The sequence below is a fragment of the Enhydra lutris genome, unplaced genomic scaffold, assembly GCF_002288905.1.
Source record: "Enhydra lutris kenyoni isolate GAN:26980312 unplaced genomic scaffold, ASM228890v2 scaffoldscaffold1, whole genome shotgun sequence".
Lineage (NCBI taxonomy): Eukaryota > Metazoa > Chordata > Mammalia > Carnivora > Mustelidae > Enhydra > Enhydra lutris.
In genome coordinates this window covers 77,168,086-77,184,841 of record NW_019154085.1, presented here as the reverse complement: position 1 = coordinate 77,184,841, position 16,756 = coordinate 77,168,086, and the positions used below count along the sequence as shown (strand labels likewise).

The 16,756-nt window shown below is 42.6% G+C and overlaps 1 protein-coding gene across 2 annotated transcripts in view; it reads right to left on the bottom strand.

Moving 5' to 3' along the window:
• Positions 1-9,637, bottom strand: part of LOC111160297 (integrin subunit alpha 4) — a 78,017-nt gene extending 68,380 nt beyond the window's left edge. For both annotated transcript variants that reach the window (XM_022523301.1, XM_022523392.1), the window contains exons 1-2: positions 9,293-9,637; positions 8,809-8,930 (exon numbers count right to left, since the gene is read on the bottom strand). In XM_022523301.1, coding sequence (XP_022379009.1) covers positions 8,809-8,930; positions 9,293-9,489 — 319 coding nt within the window. In that variant the 5' untranslated portion in view covers positions 9,490-9,637. The remainder of the gene's footprint in view (positions 1-8,808; positions 8,931-9,292) is intronic.
• Between the last annotated feature and the right edge of the window lie 7,119 nt (positions 9,638-16,756).

Here is a 16,756-nt window from a genome sequence, read left to right as displayed (position 1 = left end):
TGAAAGGACATGCCTAATCCATTTCACACAGTTTTTCCTATAAAATGGATCTGTCAACTAAGTCTACAAGCTATTTCTGAACGTATTTGTTATGAGTTAGAGACTTCCAAATAATTTATATGAAAAAGATTCCCTTTTTTTGTTTTTAATTCTTGGGGGCATCAGAACAAACACACTGCATTACTGAACACTTATTAAGTCTACTTCCATGTTCTAATTTGATGTTTCCAGCTGTCAAAATTAAAAAAAAAAATCCCCATTTAAAAAAAATTTTTTTTAATTTTTTAATTGTTTTATAAATATATAATGTATTATTAGCCCCAGGGGTACAGGTCTGTGAATCGCCAGGTTTACACACTTCACAGCACTCACCATAGCACATACCCTCCCAAATGTCCATAACCCCACCACCCTCTCCCTACCCCCCTCCCCCCAACTCCCCTCAGTTTGTTTTGTGACATTAAGAGTCTCTTATAGTTTGTCTTTCTCCCGATCCCATCTTGTTTCATTTATTCTTTTCCTACCCCCTAACCCCCGCAACGCTGCATCTCCACTTCCTCATACCAGGGAGATCATACGATAGTTGTCTTTCTCCGACTGACTTATTTCGCTAAGCATAATACCCTCTAGTTCCATCCACGTCATCACAAATGGCAAGATTTCGTTTCTTTTGATGGCTGCATAGTATTCCATTGTATATATATATATACTACATCTTCTTTATCCATTCACCTGTTGATGGACATCTAGGTTCTTTCCATAGTTTGGCTACTGCGGACATTGCTGCTATAAACATTTGGGTGCACGTGCCCTTCAAAAAAATCCCCATCTTTAAAGATGGTCAGTTCCAAGCTCCCTGTCCCAGGAGTGGTTATTATCATTCAGATTGTCTGGTGTGAGCAGGAAGAATCTTTGGAACCCAAGACTGGCCCAGACTTCTGGAAATGGAGCTGAAGTGTACAGGAGAGGAATCACCCAGATCTGATAAATGTATCCATTCATTTCACGCTTTTACTATCTGCTTATCAATACTAGCCAGAACTGGCTCAACTAATCAGGTGTCTGCTCTTCCAGGAAACCTTCTGTCATTATTCAAACAGTTTCTTCTCCCCACTGTATCTCTATCATCACGTTTAATACATATTCTCATCATTAATGATCCAACGCTTACCTGTCTCTCTTGTCGTCTAGAGTGAATTCTTTAAGGGCTTCAGCCATGTTTTACTCAACTTTCTATTCTTGCTACCTAGCGTAACCAATAAAATGTATTTAATTAATGAAGGAAGAATCCAGATAAAAGTGTTGTTGACACTTGCTACCAGTATTTTCTTACTCCTCACTTCTCAACCCTCTGCCGTCTGGCTTTGCCACTAAAACTGGTCTTACTAAGCTAACTCATGAACTATTTCTCTCTATAGCCAATGAAACCTTACCTTGCTTGACCACTTGGCAACTTTTGATACTGCCAACCATTCATCTCTTCTCAAGATCTCTCATCCTTTGATAATGCCGCACTGACCTGATCTCCCTGCTACCTCTTTAGCTTCTCCTCAGTCCTTTTTTCAGGCTCCTCTTTCCTTCTCCAGTTGTTTTCAACCATGGATGAATATGGGTATCATCTGAGGACCTTTGGAAACCCTAATGTCCTACTAAGGGTTCTGTATTCAATTCCATTGTGTGTGTATGTGGCTTGGGGGTAGTGGTTTCCACCAACAAGCAATTCTCTGACCCTCACTGGGTACCCTACAATTCAACTCAATTCTGACTCTATCTGGTGATAGCATCAGATCCCACAGGTTAAGGATTCATTCCTACAAACCGTCCCATTCCCAACACACACACACACACACACACACACAAACACACAGTTCAGATGTCCATCAAAAGTCCAGGTTGTCACCTTTACTTTTAACCATTGGCTATCAGAAGTTTCAACTACGGCATTCCCTGGGTTTGATTAACTTGCTAGAGTACCTCACAGGATTCAGAGAGGCATTTTACTTCCTAGATTACTAATTTATTATGGAAGGATATAACTCAGGAGCAACCAGAAGGGAGAGATACACAGGAGAATGCATGGGGAAAGGGTATGGAACTGGCACTTTCTCTGAGCTCTCCACGAGTCCCCGAATCCCTATGCCTTTACCAATCCAGAAGCTCTCCCAGCCCTGTCCTTTTGGGTTTTTATAGCAGCTTCTTTACATAGACACATTACTGATGAAATCACTGGCCATTGGTGATTAATTCCACGCCCAGCCCATCTCTGCATCCTGGAGGTTAGGGGGTGGGATGGAAAGTCCCAACTCTCCAATCACATGTTTGGCTCCACTAGTAACCAGCCCCATCCTTACATGCGGTCCAAAAGCCACCTCACTCACAAAAGACATCTTTGTAGCTCTCTTCACTTAGAAAATTCCAAGAGTTTTAGGAGCTTTGTGCCAGAAACAGTGAATAAGACCAAATGATATTTCTTTTTTTTTTTTAATTTTAAAGATTTTTATTTATTTGACAGACAGAGATCACAAGTAGATAGAGAGGCAGGCGGGTGGGGGTGGGGGGAAGCAGGCTCCCCGCTGAGCAGAGAGCCTGATGCGGGGCTCAATCCCAGGACACTGGGATCATGTCCTGAGCTGAAGGCAGAGGCTTTAACCCACTGAGCCACCCAGGCGCCCCGACCAAATGATATTTCTTACTATAAATCACAATGTCACAGCTACCTAGACCCACCTGCAGAGATTTTATTTATTTAGGATGAGCACAGATATTATTTTTTTAAGATTTTATTTTTTATTTGAAAGAGAGAGAGAGAGAGAGCACATGAGAGAGCATGAGTTGGAGGGGAGGGGCAGAGGGAAAGAGGGAGAAAGCAGCACCCCTGCTGATCAGGGATTACAAGGCAGGCGTGATCCCAGGACCCCAGGATCATGACCTGAGTTGAAGACAGATGCTTAACTGACTGAGCCAACCAGGTGTCCTGAGCACTGGTATTTCTTTTTTTTTCCTTTTAAGATTTTACTTATTTGTCAGAAAGAGAGAGAGAGAGTGGGCACAAGCAGGGGAGCAGCAAGAAGCAGCTCTCAGCTGAGCAAGGAGCCTTATGTGGACTCGATCCCAGGACCCTGGGATCACGACCAGAGCTGAAGGCAGATGCTTAACCATGTGAGCCACAACTCCACAGACAGCCATGTAGACCTCTCCTGCCCCCCAGACTCACACATCCAACTGATTATTAGATATCTATTCCCATGTCTTCCGTGGACAGCACCATCTTCCATCTAACAGCCCAAGTCTGAACCTTGAGTAACATCTTTGAAAGCTTATTCCCTTTTATCTCTCTCACTTAATAATTACCAAGTCCTGTTGAGTAGGTCCTCTAAATAGCTGTATTTGCTTTCTTGCTGCCACAGTCTTAGAACAAGCACTCGTCACATGTAGCCTAAACTAAAACAAAATCTTACTACAATTGTTTCTCTACCTTCAGCCCTGACTCATGTACTCCGAAGCATTCCCTACCCTGCAACCAGAAGTATCTAAAACACAAATCTGATCATGTCACTCCCCAGCTTTAATTACCTATGGAAAGTTCACATGGCTTAACCAGAGCTCACAAGGTTGTACAAAAAATAATCCCTGCTTAGCTCTCCCACCTACCATCCACTTCACACCCCACACTCCAATTGTACGCATTCCTCTTTTGTTTCAAAGATGCCATGCTCTCACAGACCAGGGTCTTCACACACATTGTTTGCTCTGCCTGGCACCCTTCACCATAAACCTCCTCTTCCGGCTAACTTCTGATAGTTATTCAGTCCTCCACTTGAACATCAATCCCCCAGGAAGTCACCACCTTATTTTCCTAATTAGATCCTCTCATCATGCTTTCCTTTAATAACCTATTCTATGGACCCTCTTGGGGCAAAGACCATGTTTCTTTTCAACATCCAAGTTTCTGGCCCTTTGGCACTCTTCAGCAAATGAAGGAATGAATAAATGACCCACATGTACAATGGATTGCCACATCTGGCTCTAGGATTGTTGCCTTCGGAGATATTTGGAGTCATTAGGAATATCACTCAGTGATCAGGTAAACTTAAGGCAAAAATGAAATGCATTTAGAAAATCTCAGCTCTCAAATTAGGTGGAAACTATTCTTTTAGAGATGGAGTTTGGGAAATTGCTGGAAATCAGGAAACTTAATTCACTTAACATGATAGTTTATTAATGAAGCTCTCTGTCTTGATCTTCTGCATAATTAGAAACTATGTTCAGGGGCAATTTTTCAAAATGACCAGAGTGTATCAGTCTCAGCTTCATAAGGTACAATTTAAAGAGTATTGCAAACGAAGAAGAAATGTTATCAAGAACATTTTTGAAGTTTCATTTGAAGCTGTGTGAGGTTTGCCTTTTAATGTTAAGCTAATAATTCCTGCAAATCAGGCAGAAGTGAGAATGAGGTAATCATTAGTTTAATGATGCAATGCTAGTTAATCTCTTCCAAATAGGTTGTGTAAAATAACCCCTGAGGTTGGCTAGGGTGATTTAATTCTAGAAAGAAATCTAAAGGGGAATAATGATGACCAACTTGTGATGGATCATTGTTCTTTCTGGTAAAGAGAAGAGAGGCACCAGCAAGAACCTTAAAGGTCTAGTAATTATGCAGCACTAGGTATGGAAAAGAAAAGTGAAAGTCCTATTCATTTATGCACAGACACTTGGAAAGCACCTGTTAAAAAAAAGCATCTGTTAAAAAGTTAGTGGTTTTTTTCATGCAGGGGAATTATATTTCTCTAGAACAGTGGTGTCCAATAGAAATTATAATATAAGTCACATATGAAATGTTTAATTTTATAGTAGTCACATTAAAAAAGTAAATGAAATAAGAATAATTTTTAAAATATACTTCTTTTAACCTAACAAATCCAAAATATTATTATTTAAATATTTAATCAGTATTAATTCTAAAATATTTACTTTGGCATATAATTAATATCTAAAGAATAAAGGAGATATTTTATATTCTGTTTTTTGCACTATGTCTTTGAAATCCATCATTTAATTTACATTATAGCACCTTTCACTGCAAACTAACTATATTTCATGTGCTCAATGGCCACAAGTGGATACTGGTTACCATACTGGGTACATTTGTAACTGTAGACTCTTACTCAGATGTGTGTGTGTGTGTGTAGCATGTGTATAATGCTATTAGTGGTGACTCTGAAGGAAGAAAAGATCTGGATGTCTTTTGAATTACCAAATAAAGACAATCTTTTTAGTGTAATTTTATAAACATTTATGTAATTATGTTCTAATTCTTTGAATATTAGTAATCCATGGAAAGTCTATGATTCCATATAGTAATGGAGTCATTATTTATAATGCCTTAATTTAGCAACCACCTGTGATCAAAGTCTCCTTTAAAAAAGCCTCAGCAAGGATGCCTGGGTGGCTCAGTTGTTAAGTGTCTGCCTTCGGCTCAGGTCATGATCCCAGGGTCTTGGAATCAAGTCCCACATTGGGTCCCTGCTCCGCAGGAAGCCTGCTTCTCCCTCTACCACTTTCCTGCTTGTGTTCTCTCCTTCGCTGTCTCTTTCTCTGTCAAATAAATAGATAAAATCTTAAAAAAAAAAAAACAAAAAAAAACACCTCAGCAAGGATACAGAATGCCTGAGTGGAAAAGCAACTGGATGTGTGAAATCACTATAGCCTCCTCAGACACAGCGTGTTTGGGAACAAGTCTGGGCTCAGACCCTCCTATGGGGAAACCACCTTCCTTTGGTTCACAGAGGGAAGTACCACAGAACTGAGGGGAGAGACACTTCTCAGTGTGGAAGATACTCTCAGGGAGGTGGAGGCAGCCTGTCTGCATGCAGGACCGAAAGCACCTCTTCACAAGTCACTTCACTTCACTAAAAAGGGTATCTTACTCTCAACACCTTACACCCTGAATGTTCTAGATAAATGGGCATCTGCTGCTCATTTCTGATTATGACTACAGTGAATATACCATAGCCTTTGACAACATTATCCAGGGAGGATGGCCTGCAATGGGAGGGTCTGATCTCTTCCAAGGGAGGAGTCCATCTGAGTCAAGCTTTGATGTAAAATTCTAACTGGGAACTAAAGACCAGTCCATGTGGCTAGTATTGAAATTATTAGGAGATGGGCACCATCTTAAGAGATCTTCCAACTTCATCTCCTTGGTTGTCAGTTAAGCCATTCCAAAGGACTGACACGGCAGTTGTAGCTCCATACTTAGTGACTACTGTAAGATTTTTCTAGTTGGGTCCACAAGAAAATATTTTTCACCATGTTTCACCTCAACTGTTACCTCTTACTTCCTACACGTAACTTTTTGTTTAGTTTATTGATTGTCCCTATTTATTAACCTCAACCTGATTATAGCAGGTAACATACAGATATAGTTTTAAGTAGAACACAGGGACAAAAAGAAATAAACTCATACTTTTAAAATACCTGTTATATGTCAGGTATCAAGCTAAGCATTTTCTATATAGTATAGCTACCCCCACTTGAGACAGGATAACTGAATCCATCCTCATAAATCTGTAGAATTAGAATACTGTACGTGTCCATAGTTAACATACTTTTTTCCTTGAAGCTTTTCCACAGAAAACATTACACAGTCCACAAACCTGATAATCCTTAGATGTCTTTCACTACCAATTTGTTGTTTTTAGTGTTTCCTTTCTGGACTTCATCCCCAACCCCCTATTTTATAGGTTCAGGTTACTTCTGAGATTGTTCTGAATAGAAATACACAATTTATTTATTGAAGGAATAAGAGATATATTGCTTCAAATGTTCTATGAGAAACAACTTCAGTCAGTTCTTTTGCAAATATGCCAATCTATTACCACAGCTAGAAGTGTTTCAATTGACTGACGGACCAGAAAACTTGTCTTCCTTTTTGTCTTTTATCTCAGTCAACACCTTTTTTTGTGGACCAAAACTCTTAAAACTAAAAATGTCATTCAGCTTATCATTTCTAATTAAGTCTCTTATTCATCAAACTTTCACTTTGCCTTTATTCATTTATCCATCTAATAAATCTTCACTTAATTCCTGTTTCTGGCACATCAACCATGTGCATATTGCTCTGAGGATATGTCTATATTCAATCCCTTAGCTCCACATGCCCCCAAATTTAGGTTTTCCTTCCATTTCAACAGGCATTAGTATCTCAAATTGTGTGTGATATTATGACATGATCTTTCTGGTTAAACACAGACATCTAGAAATAGATTCAGTGCCCTTCCAGACAGGAAGTAGTTACAAGGCCATGGATCAGGAAACTGACAGGACAACAGAAATGAAACTTTTCCTTGCTGAGACTCTGTCAAGATCCTCTGGCAGATCAAGCTTGTCTCCTCCACTCCCTAATTCTTCATTCCACAACTCTTTCATATAAGGAAAATTATGCTTTGCAGAATTGTTCCAAATGGATAGGTCTATGAACATTATGCCTTCCTAGAGTGCCTTTTGGGATGGAAGAAACTTAATGAGAGGCCGGCGCTGATTCCACATGCTACAGACAACTGCTAGACTTTTCTGGATGCTCTCTGAGTCATGTGTATACTCTCTTTGAATTCATTCACAATAAGGGAAACCATCTTCCCAGCTGGAGTAAGCAAAGATTATTATAAAAAGAAAAAGGGTTAAAGATGCAGTAGCTTGTCCCAAAGGTCTATTTATGCAAAGCTAAATATGAAAAAAGTACCAATTGTAACCTTTTATTCACCATTTGCAGACGATGTATCAGTAGGCAGACAACATACTGGACTCTTCATTTAATTTTATTTGCACTGAAGATGCATAAAGGAAAGGAAAGGGCTTGGAATTTGGAACCAAGCTGACTTGATTGACTTGAGGTCCCATCTTTCCTTCATTAGCTGAGTAACTTCAGAAAAAGTACTTGCAACCCTCTGAGTCACAGAGCCCTCATGTGTAAAATAGGAACAATGCCAACCATGACCCAGTGGTGCTTTTGGGGCGGAGGGGCAGAAGCAACACACATACCAGTGTCTGTTTAGAACAAGATAGGTCTAAATTAATATCAGTTCCCCTTTCTTTCCCCACGTGTCTATGCAAAACAACTTTGCTTTTGGCTTTGAAATGCAAACTTTCTCCCCCACCAAAATATACTTGTTCAAGTTGTCACCTAGCTAAGAAGAGACATTAAGAAATGACTTCAAGTAGAGTTATCCATTTAACACGGGAGTTTTGGGAGAGAAAAATGAACAATTATACCTCATTTTAACTATAGTAACAATGGAGATGCCAGTTTTTCCTTGTGCTCTTCTTTTACATTTCATATTCTAAACAAAACGGTAACATTTCCTTTTTTTAGAAAGCCCTCAGGGTCCATGACAGGATATGGGATCAATTCCAACTGCTATTCCTCATCAGCTCCTTAGCCTGATCTTTAACAAGCCGGATAGGTCAAAGATGGAAATAAAGTGCTTAAGTGATGGCCTAGCTGGATCCTGTCTTCAATGTGCTGAGAGCTTTAAAATGTGTTCTACATAAGGGACAGAGAAGGAGAGATGAAGAGAATGTATCCTAAGAACTTTCCTCTCCATAGTTTTGCCAGAGTACTCCAATCGTCCTCCTAAGCAAAAGGGAGAAAAACATTGACAGAAAAACATTGACAGAAAACTTTTGTTTTAACAAGATTAGATGGTTTGGAGTGAAGAGTGAAAATCATTCATTTTAGACTAGAGTTAGGCAACAATGAGTTTTTCCAGGACATAGGCTAGTTCCCCCCGGGTCCTAGACCCAACTCACCCAGCTGGAGCTGTTCGCAATTCAGGTCTGGATTCTTTCCGATCTTGCATCTGTAAATCGCACCGGGATTGACCACTGAAGCGTTGGCAAGCCAATTGGCCGTGGGCGCCCCCACTACGAGCCTAAAGCGAGAAACGTGCACGTGCGTGCAGACGTGAGCTGTGCTGCCCACTGAACTCCTGGTCTCCACGACTCGCAGCTGGCAGGGGGGCCGCTCCCCGAAACCTCCATCTCCGCCCACCACCTCGCGCACCCAACCCGCCATCCCCAACTCGCAGCTCCTAGAGCCTAGCGCCAGAACGCACCCCAGGCGTGCCACCCCGAGATCAGTTAGCTGCCCGAGCAGATCCAGTGAGCTGACCGTCCAGCGCTGCCCTTCTGGCTCCTCCAGAGGAAGGAAAGTTTGAACTGGGCAGGGAATCCCTGAGGCGCCGTTCTCTCGCGGAGCTCAAATGCCCAAAGCGCCCAGTCCCACTCCACTCACCATCGGTTCGCCCCGTGGCTGTGCAGCACCACCGAATAGCCGAAGAGGGTGTTGGGGGGGCCCTGGTAGAGCAGCGCGCTCTCGGTGTCCACGTTGTAGGGGCGCCCGGTCGGGACTCCCAGGCACAGCCACAGCAGCACCGCCTCCCAGACGGCGGCCCCTCGGGGACCGGGCCCGCACCTCGCTTCCCCAGCCATGCGCTCTCGGAGGAGAACATTCAACACCAAACAGCCACTGTCCCAAAGTTGCGCGGGATGAGACGGTCGGCCAAGGGGAAGAGCGCCCCAAGAGAAGTGCAGCGTGTCCGGCGCCGGCGGGCGAGAGGAAAGGAGGGAGGGAGGGACACACAGAGGGAGGGAGGGGAAGTCGGACTGCCGCGGGCGGAGCAATCGAGGTTGATCTGGGATGCAGCAAGCCCGCAGGGCCCACGCCCCGCTTCTGCAGCCGGGAGCTGCGGATGCTCGCGCGGTCTCGGGGCGCCGGCCTCTGGGTGGGGTCCCGGGCGTGGTGCGGAGGCACAGGACCCTGCGCGGTCTCGCCCCACGCGCGGCTGTAGGGGGCGCTGGGGGACCTCGGCTGCGCCTGACGCGAGTCCGGGCCGGGGCCTTCCAGCCCGCGGAGCGCGGGGTGACTCGGGACTCCCAGGATTTGCTAGAGGGGAGCTGGAAGGGACACGGGGCTTCTCCTTTTAACCGTGGTTAGGTCCGGCTGCGGAGCGGCGTGGCCCCAGCCTGATCCGCGCGTGCACCACGATGAGCGTAGGATCTCCGCGGCCTGCCTGGTGTGGCCCAAAAGAGGCCAGCCGCAAAACTCGGGCACCAGGACCGAGGCCGAGAACTGTCTGGATCTTTCGTGGATAATCTCTATCTCTGGTAGTGGTGGGGGCTGGTGAGGGGCGGAGAGGACATAAACAGCCACAAGAGAAATTAACCAAAGGGCCACAAATTAAAGCCAAATAAACAAAAAGAACTCCCTGAAAGCTCCGGAGGCACGCTTTGGTGACAAAGACGTTTTGGCTATTCGCTTGAAAAGCCCTGCAGCCTTCAGTGCCCACTTCCTTCCTCCCTATACTTCTCTAAAGTCAGGGCTGTGTTCCTGAGAAGGGGTGAGCGGGCCAAACTGGATGGAACAGCGTTTAGGCTTGGCGGAGGCCAACGTGGAGGCCGGGTTAAGAAAGCACTCACTAACTCGGCCTCACGTTAAAGGTATCTTGGTCTGTTTCTTGGTGCTCCTTCCTTCCACGCACCCATTGTTGCCGCTGGATACACCTGCCATCAGGGATGTAGACCCAGTACAAGGTCAAGAGAAAACCATAATGAGCCCCTGAAAATGCACTGGTGACCCACAGCACAACATACCAGAACCGGGTCGACGATTTTTATCCCAGGGCTATCCAGATGTGTTTCAAGTTCTAGAGCAACGAGAGAGACAGCCATAGCCCCTTAGGCTGGTATTTCCAGGAGACGCAGATCCACTTATTAATTAATACTATATGAATAAAAAGAAAAAAAGAAAAAGGATTCATTAAAGCCAACGGAAACAGCGCATCTTCGGTTATAATGGCAGACACATCATTAAAATACTTGTTCCATCTTCCAGCATATTTACTGAACAGTCAACTATGCTAAGCCCACAGGATATCTCAGTATGCAAGGCAGGACAAGTCTTCAGGAAAATTTTCAGCCAACAAACTTTTGGTAACTGGAGAAAGTTCTGAATGATTTAGGGACACTTAAAAAGAGATCTGAAAGCCAAAGAGGGATAAGTCAGGCTGAGCAATCTGAGAGGGGGAATGAGGGATGATGCTGGCAGGTCCAGATAGAGGAACTGGCAGGGGGGCCTCTGGGCTGGAGCTTTTAGCTGCCCACACACAGGTTAGTACTACAGGAAGCTGGTTACGGAAGGAGGAACACATCATGAACCTCCTAAACCAGGTTAGGAATTTTTAACTCTCTGCTGGGGTGGATAGGAAGCAGTTGCAAGATTTGTCTTGGGCTGTGTAAGGTGTGTCAGGAAAAGACCGAAAACCTGATTTTGGAGGCTTCCTGCAACAGTAACTGTCAAGATGATGGTAGCCTACAGTAAGAAGGAGGGATAGAGGAAAAAAGAGATCCGAGAGATATCTGTGAGATAGAACCCAATAAGACCTGGTCATAGTATTGGTAAATACGAATGCAGAGCTGAGACAGAGTGAGAGTGTGTGAGTTTGGGATCTGGGTATATGGTGCTAATTCAAAGAGAAAAAAAAAATGCACGGGAAGAATGAGGTTATGCCAGTGTGTGTGCGCGAGTGTGAATGTGTACAATGGGCAGGCGCTGATGAACTGAATTTTAGGCAGGTGGAATTTGAGATGTCTGTGGGATGTTAGGATATTCTAGCCATACACAACCCAATTATTCTTACTCTTCTGTCAACAAACGGAACAAAAGCAACAGTGACACTCTCTCATTATTTGCAACAAATAAGAGGCAAATAATAGTATGTGATAAATGTGTTGTACAAATGAAATGAAGTGGCTTCCAGACAAGTAGCTATCAGGGCCCGCTGGTGAAGCGTCCTGCTCTGTTTTTCCACTCAGGGTGTATTTCTTTTTGAGTAGATCAACATGCTGATTTCAGTGGGATTTTACCACTAGCTCACATTGTTACCACTCTGAAATGAGCAATCCCTCTAGTTTGCAACCACAACATTTTCAGTTGAAGCTGGAGAAACAGATACATCAAAGGCACTCCCACACCCCCCAGACTCCAGCCACAAAGCTGACCTGAACACCTTCCTCTTTCTTTCCCTCCCTTCACCAGACGCTTATGCAATGAAATCGACTCCACAGAATTTTTTTCATAGCATAATCAAGAAGAGTAACAGTCCCTAGGCCACTTGTTGGGGCACGACCTTATTTCTGTGAGTGTGGTGATGATTGTGGCTATAATTCACCACCTTTCCAGAAAGAGCTACCCATCACTACTTCATACTCTGTATTAGCCTGACTCTCCTTCCTCCAAGGCTTAGAGAGAACAGTTCAGTTTTGTTAAGTCAAGAGGAATAAAGGGTGTCTAATGTTGCCCGAAGATACTGTTATCTTTCTAATAACTGCCTTTGTAGGCAAGTGTGAGAATCATGTTGGGGGAGGAGGATAGATGGGGAGAAGAGGACAACTTTTCAAAAGGACTTATGCCTATTTCTCACCCTCAACTGAACGTAAATAAGCAGTCATCCATTTAATACGTGCCGTTTGATCAATAGGTTACAGGTGGCCACTGTGTGCCAGGAGCTGCATCAAGGCCTCACATAAAAGTAAAAGATGAAATCCAAGTAATCTCTATCCTCGGTAAAAAGTCCTCCCCAGTAGAGAAGATTCGAATATGGGCTCACCCAGCTTCTCAGAGTGAGCATTTCTCCTCCTCGAAATTCTCTCTTCTAGGGATACTGCCTTTTTGAGCCCCCCTTCTGCCTCCTGAGCTCCAGATTCATATGTTTTATTGCCTACCTGACCTCTCTACTTGGGTGTCTAGTGGGCATTGTGAATATAACATACCTAACACTGAGTTTTGTTCCTCACTTGAGTCTAAACTATTCCTCCACCGAATCTTTTCCTTTCTAGTGAATAGCACTCCATCCGCCCTATTGTTCAGACCAGAAATCTGGAAAGTAATCCTTGACTTCTTCTTCTCTCTAGTCCCCATACTTAATCCACCAATCATCAAGGTCTATCAATTCACCCTTCAGACTATATCTCAAGTTGATCTACCTTCTTCTGTCCTTCTGTTATGTCCTGCTGTCCTTCTGTTCTGTCTGTCTCCTGGTCCCCTCTTCTAGGCGGAGAAATGTCACCTGGATTTTTCAATAATCCACTACCTGGTTTCCTGACTCATCCCTCCTCACACTGTCAATCAGAGAAGCTATAGTGAACTTTTAAAATTCTAAATCAAATCATGCATGCTACTCCCTTGTGTAAATCCTTTCAATAGTTTCCCACTGCTCTTCTAGTACAAACTTAATGTGGCCTACAAAGACCCAATTTTCTGGGGTCTGACTACTTTGCACACTTGCCATTGGCCACTTGCCCAGGTCACGGTGTTTTAGCCACCCAGGCCTTCCTTGATTTCCCTAAGTGCATTGAAGTTTTTTCACCCTTGGGGCTTCTGTCCATGTTGTTCCCTCTGCCTGGACACACAACCTCTGACTTTTCACGTCATTCCTATCTTTCTTCAGCCTTAACCTAAAAGTCTCCTCCCAGAGGACTTCCTTGCTCACCCATTTAAAATAGGTTACCACACTGTTCTTTCACAGGCTATGCTGTTTATGCTCTTCAAAGCCCCTTAACTCGTAATCATATACGTATTTGCTTTTTCATTTTGTCTTTCTCTCTAGAATATGAGCAAAGAACACTCGTGTTGTGTTGTTGGAGTTGTTCACCCCAGATCTCCAGCATCTGGTATCTGGCTGGCACAGAACAGGTGTTCCATAAGTATTTTTTGAATGGTCCTTGTGTGATTTGAACTTTTTACATTAGTAATGTCATAAACGGAGAGAAATATGAATGTTTGTAAGTTTATTTTCATGCATCATTATATGCAAAACAATGTGTTACGTCCCTTAGGAGATGCAAAGACATGTCAAGTTAGGTCCTACTCTCAAGCAGCTTATAGTTTTCAAGGAGACAGATGATATGGTTTAGAGAACCAGCCAATATAGTCAATTGTGAATGTCATATACATTGCAGGGGAGAAGGGACCATTAGTTGAGAGCAAATGGTGTTGGCATGGAGGGCAGTCTCGAGACCTAAATTTAGGTACAGCGTGTAAGGGAGGGGAAATTGAAGAATTGGTACGATACACTGGGGAAAAATTGACATGATTTGGCAAGTACAGGTAATATGGAGAAGTAAGGTATGACAGGCATTTTTAGGCCAGGTGACTGAGACAATGGTGATGCCATGAAAAGCAACACGAAAAGCCCAGGAAAGAGTGGGAACGGAGAGGAAAGGAAGAGTGGGTTTGGATAATGCTGGGTGGGTTTTAGAGATTAATCTATGACAGTAGAATAATCAGATACGTCTGGCAAGTACTGTTGGTTAGTTTTTCTTTTCCTTTTCCTTTATTTTTTTAAAATTACTAAAGTAAAAGCATGTGCTAAGTAAAACAATTGGTGATCCGTAAAGAAAATGTTTTCAGTCTCTCCCCAACTCCCTTTAATCCACTCTTCTGAGGCACCTCCTCCCCTGTCCTCAGTAACTTGACTGCACTCAAGTGCTTGTCCCAAGGTCTGCTCTTGGGGCATTCAAACTAAGTCAATAAAGGATTTTTTGGTTGCTTTGTTTTATTTTTACAGTAATATAGTTCCCAACAACAAACCAGCAGCTCTAATTCTTTTATCCTGAAAGATAATATTAGCCCAGATTTCCTGATGCTTGAATATAAATATCAATTGACAAGTTTGCTTTTAAAGAACCATGAAACAAGGCACCTCCTCAATTATAAGAGTTCTGAAACCTGCTGAGAAACTGTGTGGGACACACTCTTGAATTCCTCACTGGAAAAACGAGAGGCTGGAGCATTTACCCAAGACCCATTTTCTACTTGGTAGGCGGGAACTTTGCTGGTCACACTTTGCAGGCCAGTACAGGCAGAGGAGAGACATGGACTCCCTGCAAAGCTGCTAGTATGCTGAAAGGGTGCACCCAACAGCAGGGGAGCTCAGGAAACCCAGAGGGTGGGTCATCGAAGATGTCTGTTACTACTGCCAATCCAAACCCTGGGTGGTGCATTAGTGTTGCTCAAACAGCTTTTAATCTCTTAAATTGTCTCTGTTTGGATGGGGAAAATGAATAACTGTGGGTAAAGTACTTAATACAGTGCTTAGCACATAATCAATACAGAATAAATAGTAGCCCTTACTCCTTCATTCTTTTTTTTTATCATCATAATCATCATTGTCATCGTCATTAATGATATAACTTACATAGAAATAAAGTACCTCTAGGGATAACCAATGTATGGAAATCTGAGCTCAGGGCTCATATGTGGAAGGCTGTCCAAGTTATAAGAGGCATTTTCTGTCTCTAATTGCTTATATTTATTATACACTCATTCAACAAATATTTAGGGAACACCTATTATGTGCAGCTGAGAGATGCTGTACATAACATGGTATACAGATTTGGGATCCTTATCCTTTTTTAGATATGCCTTCCAATAGGCAATCAGACAAGAAATAATAATTTCCTGTTTTTAGTCTTGTGGCTTTTCAATACATTGACATATATAAGCACATGATTTTTTTTCCGCCCTGTAGTACAAATACAAATATGTCATTTCCCCATTCAGGGACTCCTAATGGCTCCTACCCCAACTCAACCCAATTAAATTAGGATATCTTACCTGGGTTTAATGCCTTTTTTTTTTTTTTTAACCTACCCTAAACATAGCCTTCCCTTTGGAAATGTTCCCTTTAATTTGGGGTATCAACAGATGAAGAAATAATTATTTAAGCCAGTAGGTACCCAATGGCATACAAAATGGGACACAACAGAGGAATTCAACAGACAGAGAGGTTTCTTCTGGCTGGGGTGTTTGGGGCAATTTTTCTGGAATAGAAGGGCAATTCTGAGACATTTTCTTTTTACAGTCTTTTCAAAACTCCTGATACTTTATAACTTCTTAAACCAAGTCTATTTCATGCTTCAGTTCAGAAAAAGAAACAATTTCTCCTTTTGTTACAATGTATAGAGGACCTAGTCTAAAGCCATTTTCCCCACCGAGCACATAGTTATTATGTGACAACATTTTATCTCATAAGTAATTTGACCTGGGAGATTGGATTTGTGCACTGGAATGATTTAACAACTGGTCCACGCAGGGATCTCAGAGGTTCACATGACACACAGATAGTACACGGTATCACTCTCCTATATTCTCAGAGGCTAGAGTCATAGTAAAAGTGCTAGACAACAGTGTCTTATCCAAAGCCTCTCATAGGATGACCTCATCTGGCAAAACAGCATTCCTAGGCATTTTGGAGAGGGATGTGGTGAATAAACAGTGTAAAATTGTCTAATCATGGGTAAAGTTATATCACACAACAAACATTTATGTACATATGTTCCAAGTACTTTGAAGACACAAAAGAAATGAAAGATATGTTCCTATTCTCAAATAGCTGTCAATCTGATTAGACTACATACACAAACTTCAAACCAGAAAACAATTTCAAAGCAACATAACAAAATACAGTATGAATAGAGAAAAAATTATATAATGTAATAGGGATGTGTTCAAAGTAGCTAAACGTTCTGTGGGGGGACTAAAGGGGGAAAATCTAGTTTAAGCTGCCTTTCTTCCTTTTCTTTTCTTCTTTTTAAACCAGACCACTCTGAAAGAACATGGAGATTATTCTTTGTAGACCAGATAAAAGATAAGAGAACATCAGAGACTAAAATATCATCAGTAAATAGGAGGAATGTA